The 7,547-nt window shown below is 41.0% G+C and overlaps 1 protein-coding gene across 3 annotated transcripts in view; it reads left to right on the forward strand.

The window, feature by feature from the left end:
- The window catches only part of SAP30BP (SAP30 binding protein), an 82,210-nt gene that overhangs the window by 74,228 nt on the left and 435 nt on the right, over positions 1-7,547 (forward strand). For 2 of the 3 annotated variants that reach the window (XM_073608126.1, XM_073608127.1), the window contains 5 exons: positions 2,859-2,950; positions 3,730-3,790; positions 4,532-4,583; positions 6,191-6,249; positions 7,281-7,365. In XM_073608126.1, the coding sequence (XP_073464227.1) occupies positions 2,859-2,950; positions 3,730-3,790; positions 4,532-4,583; positions 6,191-6,249; positions 7,281-7,365 (349 nt within the window). Of the gene's footprint in view, positions 1-2,858; positions 2,951-3,729; positions 3,791-4,531; positions 4,584-6,190; positions 6,250-7,280; positions 7,366-7,524 lie in introns of all 3 variants that reach the window. The other variant, XM_073608128.1, reaches the window with a different exon arrangement.

Consider the following 7,547-nt stretch of genomic DNA (forward strand, 5'->3'; position numbering starts at 1 on the left):
GTGATAGGCAGTAAAGAGTGAAATCAAAAATTTTCACCCTTAGAAATCCTGAAGGCAGTGATTGGTTTTCGGGGTCCAGTACGCGGCTAGGCTCCCAAAAAGTCCCACACATGTGGTATCCCCATACTCAGGAGAAGCAGCTAAATGTATTTTGGGGTGCAATTCCACATATGCCCATGGCCTGTGTGAGCAATATATCATTTAGTGACAACTTTATGAAAAAAAAAAAAAAAAAAAAGTGTCACTTTCCCGCAACTTGTGTCAAAATATAAAATATTCCATGGACTCAATATGCCTCTCAGCAAATAGCTTGGGGTGTCTACTTTCCAAAATGGGGTCATTTTGGGGGGTTTTGTGCCACCTGGGCATTCCATGGCCTCCGAAACTGTGATAGGTAGTGAAGAGTGAAAGCAAAAATTTACACCCTTAGAAATCCTGAAGGCGGTGATTGGTTTTCGGGGCCCCGTACGCGGCTAGGCTCCCAAAAAGTCCCACACATGTGGTATCCTCATACTCAGGAGAAGCAGCTAAATGTATTTTGGGGTGCAATTCCACATAGGCCCATGGCCTGTGTGAGCAATATATCATTTAGTGACGACTTTTTGTAAATATTTTTTTTTTTTTTTTTTTTTGTCATTTTTCAATCACTTGGGACAAAAAAAATAAATATTCAATGGGTTCAACATGCCTCTCAGCAATTTCCTTGGGGTGTCTACTTTCCAAAATGGGGTCATTTGGGGGGGTTTTGTACTGCCCTGCCATTTTAGCACCTCAAGAAATGACATAGGCAGTCATAAACTAAAAGCTGTGTAAATTCCAGAAAATGTACCCTAGTTTGTAGACGCTATAACTTTTGCGCAAACCAATAAATATACGCTTATTGACATTTTTTTTACCAAAGACATGTGGCCGAATACATTTTGGCCTAAATGTATGACTAAAATTGAGTTTATTGGATTTTTTTTATAACAAAAAGTAGAAAATATCATTTTTTTTCAAAATTTTCGGTCTTTTTCCGTTTATAGCGCAAAAAATAAAAACCGCAGAGGTGATCAAATACCATCAAAAGAAAGCTCTATTTGTGGGAAGAAAAGGACGCAAATTTCGTTTGGGTACAGCATTGCATGACCGCGCAATTAGCAGTTAAAGCGACGCAGTGCCAAATTGGAAAAAGACCTCTGGTCCTTAGGCAGCATAATGGTCCGGGGCTCAAGTGGTTAAGCAGCGTGGATTTGATTTTAAATCGAGATGTGAATCACTAGTAAAAAGACTTGATTTAAATCATAATTTTTAAAGAACAACTGTCGTCTCTGTCCCGCAGTTGCTCCTCCTCTGACCTGCTGTTGACTCACCGACAGTCCCATTCACTTTAATGGGACGGCTGGTGATGCGGCAGTGACACAACAAGGTGAGGGACGTGGCGGCAGCAGGTGAGTGGATGCCCGCTAACAGGCAATAGAAGGACAGATAATACTGGAGAGTGCAAAATCAGGCCCATTTCTGCATAGAAACCAATCAGCTTCCAGGTTTTATTGCCAAAGCTGCAGTTAGAAGCTGATTGGCTACCATGCACATCTGCACCAGATTCTAAGTGCTCCAGTTTTGGTAAATCTACCCCAATGTTTCTTTTTTACTTGTCTCTTTGTGTCGGTTCACACAGGGGCAACACGACTTGCAGGCCAACTGTGTGAGGCGACCTGCAAAATGACTTCTTTATAGAAGTCAATGCAAGTCGCCCCAAAAGTAGTACAGGAACCTTTTTCTAAGTCGGAGCGACTTGAGTCACTCCTTTTAGAACGGTTCCGTAGTACAGAACGGAACGTGGCTTGTCAGGCGGCTAAGTCGCCTGACAGGTCGCCCCTGTGTGAACCCGGGGCTTTCAGTGCTGAGCAGATAAGAAGATACAATGTTTCTTTTTACCTGTCTTTCAGCGCTGAGCAATGTTGTTTATAAACATTGCTGGCTGCTTTTTTTTTTTCCCAGCTGTGAGCAAGGGAACTGCTCTGCACTTTTTACGTGAATCGTGGAAATGCTGGATTAAGATCGTGCGGGGGGGTTGAATCGAGATCACTATCTTTTAACGATTAATTGTGCAGCTCTTCTGGCTAATAAAGGCATTATGACTGGAAAGGGCTGTGGCATTTGGCGACCTTGGCAGTCCAGTCAGATAAAGTCAGTGAAACTAAATCAGGGAGGGGCACAGATGAGGCTTTTTTTTTGACTAACAGTAATAGCAAGTATCAAACGATGTCTGCTCTTAGTCAAGTTTCACACTTGAGGCAAATAATATGGTCGCCTTGGAGGACACATGCATAAAGTGAAACGCTCTGCTGCTTGCAAGCATCTCTCCTTTGCTGACGACTTCCATTTTGAAGCCTTTTCGGCAATGAGGAAGTGACTCATAACGGCCAAATTCAGCGAGGGAGCATCACATACAGTAGGTAGCAGATAAGTGTTTTCGAGAGATCTTGTAACTGGTGAATTTTCGCTTGTGGCATTAGCCTTAGCGCGGACTGTTTACCATTAAAATGAAGGTAAGGTTTACTGAAAGCATTTCGAGGATCTCTCCAAGCCCATGTCTGTAGCAACATAGATCTGTTGATGAAATATCTCTTATTACAGACGTTTTCATATTTCAAGTGTTGTCTGAGATTTGACTATGTCATGTTGAACATTTTATCATACATGTCAAAATGGAAACTTCAAAAGCACCGTTCCAAAAGAGTGTGTGTGCACCATACTATTCTAGTGGAATGCTTGCATTAGAAGGGCCAAGTCTATTTAGAACTTCATGTATTTGGAAAAAAATGAGTTGCATCATAATGTTATCTTTTTGAAATAATTGATTTTTTTCTTAGGAAAAAATTCACAAACTGTATGAAAGAAAGCTGAAAGAAGGGACAGATATGAATCAGATGATACAGAAGAAGAAAGAGTTCCGAAACCCCAGGTGAGGTTGGAAGCCAAGCCATATATCATGAGAAATTAGCTGGCATTGCAAAATCCAGACCCCGATTGCCATTTTCTTAGTCCTGTTTTTAAAAAGGTCCACCTCCATGCATTTTCTGTGCACCCCTCTTTTTTTTTTTTTTTTTTTTTTTTTTTTTACTTCCTCAAGAGACAAATTTCTTGATCTGGTCACACAGACATACATGGTAAAGTGAACCTGTCAGTATTTGCTTTACTCTTACAAACCCCCCCCCCCCCCGCGTACTGATTCAATCTAGGTTTCAGGGGGCTCCACAAGATTGCAGAAATTGATTTTAACATGAAAGCAGTTAGCGGCGATAGCCCAATGTAAAAAATCCAACAGACTGTTTTTTTTTTTCCTGTTTTTTGGGTGGGGGGTTCTGTTTTTTTAATTCCAGGAATTTAGCTTTAGGCCTGTGACTCTGAAACTTAAAGTTTCTCATTTTGTGATATCTGAGATCGACATGGTTTGGGGAATGCAACAGGGCGGTGCTGAAACCTAATCACTAGCCAGGAACATCTCTCGGGTGGACAAGAACAGAAAAGGGAATTATTGCACAGCGATTTCCCTTTTGATGTATCCAGGGCATATAGGAATCCAGGAGCTAATTGGTCCCTCCAGACTCCACCTATATTTAAAATACCACTTTGGACAGACTGACTACAGAAGCCAAGTTTTTATGAAGTATAATTTAAATTTATTCTAGGCTGTTCTATACAGTTGTCTTTGCTTTAACAAAGTTCCCTCTTCTTCCTCAGCATTTATGAAAAGCTTATTCAATTCTGTTCTATTGATGAACTTGGAACCAATTATCCTAAGGTAAGTGTAACCTCTTGCATATCCTGCCATCATTGCAGAGAAAAGTTAATGCACATACTTTACCTGTTTTTAAAAGAAAAGTATGGGAATCGGAAACCCAAAAAAATCATAACCACCCAGATGGCTGCAGCACCAATCCCAGCTGCAGCTGTCCCCCGACGCCTCTAAGACTGAGAACTGAGCGATCACAGATGGCTGATCAATCAGCTCTCGGTCTTCAGCCTGCAGAGAGCCGGTGACTTCAGTCACCAGCTCTCTGCTCTGCTCTGCTCAATCACTTGGCTATACTGCTCTGAGAAGTATAGCCAAAAAAGATTTGGCCATACTTCTTTTAAATAAACAAATAATCACCACTAAGTTTAAGATGTAGGAAAGAAAATAATTGCTTATTAGCAACAGCAATAAGATTCCTGCTAATTTTATCTCTGATGCAGTATATAACCTGAAAGCAGATATGTTTGCTTGGTTTGGGCACCAGACCTATTTGTTCCTTTTTGAGTGAATTTATGAAGTATTTTTGAAAAAAAGAGGAATGTCTATTCATTACTGTGCTTGTCAGTAGAGGTGAATCCATATGCTTTCTGAGAAGACCAGAATATACTACACATGTTCATAACCATTACTGAACGCTTTATATGAATGAGCCATCTAATGATCTATATTTAATAGTTCATCTGTTAAATGCTTTGATATTGGTTGTTTTTCTGTCTTAATGCTAAGTTTAGTGTTCATTATTTACAGGATATGTTTGATCCACATGGATGGTCAGAAGATTCTTATTATGAAGCTCTTGGTATGTCTCTTTTTACTTGGTAATGATGATATAGAATATAACTGTGCTCATATAATATATATCAGGGATATGCAATTAGCAGACCTCCAGCTGTTGCAGAACTACAAGTCCCATGAGGCATAGCAAGACTCTGACAGCCACAAGCATGACACCCAGAGGCAGAGGCATGATGGGACTTGTAGTTTTGCAACAGCTGGAGGTCCGCTAATTGCATATCCCTGATAGATAGATATAGATATATATATATATGTGTGTGTGTGTGTGTGTGTGTGTGTGTGTGTGTATGTATGTATGTATATATATATATATATATATATATATATATATATATATAATATTTTGTGCGTGTGTGTACACAAACAGGTGAACAGCATCAAAACATATGATTCTGCCCGTGCGCTAAAAAATTAAAAAAAAACCTGCATGGTTACAGATTTATGAGCCAAAATGTATCGCCCTTTCTCAAGCCACTTATACAGCTTATCAGGTAAGTCTATATAATACAGGCGTTTTGAAAATCACACAATTGCCCCATCCTCCTCTGCCGCCGCCCCCCAGTGGTGACTTGGATACGTTAGTAAAAATATGGACAAGGTTGTAAGCCAGGGGTAGGCAACCTGGGGCCCTCCAGCTGTTGCAGGACTACAAGTCCCATCATGCCTCTGGGAGTAATTGTAACTGCCAGCCTTGCAATGCCTCATGGGAAATGTAGTTCCACAACAGCTGGAGGGCCCCAGGTTGCTTACCCCTGTTGTAAGCCTACCCTTCAGTGGTCAGATTGTTTGACAATGGACATTTTGGGGGAAAATTACTAAAACTGGTGCAGCTGTGCATGGTAGCCAATCGGCTTTTAACTTCAGCTTGTTTTGGCTATACTTCTATGGATCACAGGAGTGCAGTTCTGCATTTCTGTGACACATTTTAAGCCATCAGCGGGCTGAAGCCCACTGTCTGCTGATGTCACAGAGCCATTCCAGGCTCTGGAAAGATCCTGACCATATGGTCGGGATCCACCCAGAAGCCTAGATTGCTACCTGGCTCAAAATCCTAGCAGCCCGCTGAGTGCCTGAGTCAGCTCCTCCCCTCCACAGCCCAGCGCTCCAGTGAGTGTTGGAGGGCAGAGCAGAGAGCTGGAGACTGGTGGTCATTGCTCTCTGCTGAGAGCAGAGGGGGAGAACTGAATGATCAGCAGTGTTTGGTCGCTCAGTTCTCACTGCAGCACCGGCGTGGGACAGATGCAGCATCGGACCGACTCTACATCCACCTAAGCGAGTATAATTTTTTTTCTTTTTTAAAAGCCATACTTCTCTTTTAGGATTCAACAATAAAACCTGGAAGCTGATTGGTTTCTATGCAGGGCTACACCAGATTTTGCACAGTTTTAGTAAAACATTTCCTTTGTGTCTTTTGGAAGTACTTTGAATACGTGTTACTAACACAAAGTTGACATATTGTGTTGGAAGTGGCTTTATAAATTGTGTACAACTGAAATAAAAGCTGTGTTTTCTTGTATCTTTGCATTAATTTTCCTTAATAGTACACATACCGCTTGAACTGAGATGATAAAAGGGGTATCATTATTCTCTTTTCTCTTGTTCCTCTCATAGCAAAAGCCCAGAAGGTTGAAATGGATAAGCTTGAGAAAGCAAAAAAGGAACGAACAAAGGTGAGTGAAGATGAGCAGTGTCAGAAATGTCATGAAGGGCGACTCCAGCCAACTTTTTCCTGTTTTGGCTAGTGTAGGGAAGGGTTACAACCTCTGTTAGTTTTTTATGGTCCTTTATGTCTCCTCACTTCCTGTCCTAGAATTGTGGTAGACAGAAGCATAAATATGACCTAGTTTCTGGCGCTAATCGTCTCTAATCCTCCCATAAAGCATTTTCCCAAGCTTAGAGTTAGGTTATGTACAATCATCACAACCTCTAAGGCCCTGGTGATCAACCTGCACCCCTTTTTCACCTATTGTGCAGCCTTTGGGTTCCCTGCAAGCCTTATTCTGTGTTTTGGTGCTTTTTCAAGCCAGAGAGGGAAAATATGTTTAGACTGGCTTCTAGTGGTTGAGTGGCCTGGAATACTTCTTTTACACCTTCTTATAATTTCTGATCTGTCCATCGCTTTTCTCTTATTCTATTTTTTTCCCCCTCTTATCTTTTATAATGCAATCTTGTTGAGAGGAATATCAATTGTGGTACAAGTAATTTTTAAGGAGGCTGTAGGAGCACATGTAGAAGCTCTGATTTGTATAGGGGTTGTAATAGCTGAGCAGTAATGTGCTTTCATTATTACTGTCTCCTGAAACATGTTCTCTGTCTCCAGCAATTTTGGTAGCATGTTCAGTCTCTGGTCATCTCCTATACGTTGTCTGCAATCTGGCCATTTAATGTATCGTGCTTACAGTCTCTGACCATCTCCTGTTGGGGATGTCTGGCATTTCTGGCAGCTTTCTATGGCATTGTATTCACTATAAAAATTGTGTGGCTCTTTGATGTTGAGCCACACCCGAGGCCCCCTTAATCAGGCAGATTGGCCACCACTGCTGCAAGGTCTCTTGTTGTTTCTTTGGGTCTTCTCGGCTAGCTATATATTTATAGCATTTGAAAGCTTTTTGCTGCTTTTATATTTGGAATACATTAAAAAGAATTTTCACCACAGCTGAGAACTTTTTGGAGACAAAGTTGATTTGTTTGACTTTTTCAGATTGAGTTTGTAACTGGTACAAAGAAGGGTACAACTACCAGCGCGCCAACAGGGACAACCAGCACCACAACTACCGCCACAGCAGGTTAGTATCCAAAAATGTTTGTGCCTCTAGAAGCAAGAGCTTTTAATTTTTATTATTGTTGGGATATTGGAGCTTTTATCTCCTAAATAGTTACTTCTAGTAGACCATACTAAGAAATTTCCATGTTTGATGATGATTTGGAATTTGTTTTCTGTTCAGTAACTTAGTTACTAATTAACAAA

The sequence above is a fragment of the Aquarana catesbeiana genome, linkage group LG12 (assembly GCF_042186555.1).
Source record: "Aquarana catesbeiana isolate 2022-GZ linkage group LG12, ASM4218655v1, whole genome shotgun sequence".
In the NCBI taxonomy this organism is placed as follows: Eukaryota; Metazoa; Chordata; class Amphibia; order Anura; family Ranidae; genus Aquarana; species Aquarana catesbeiana.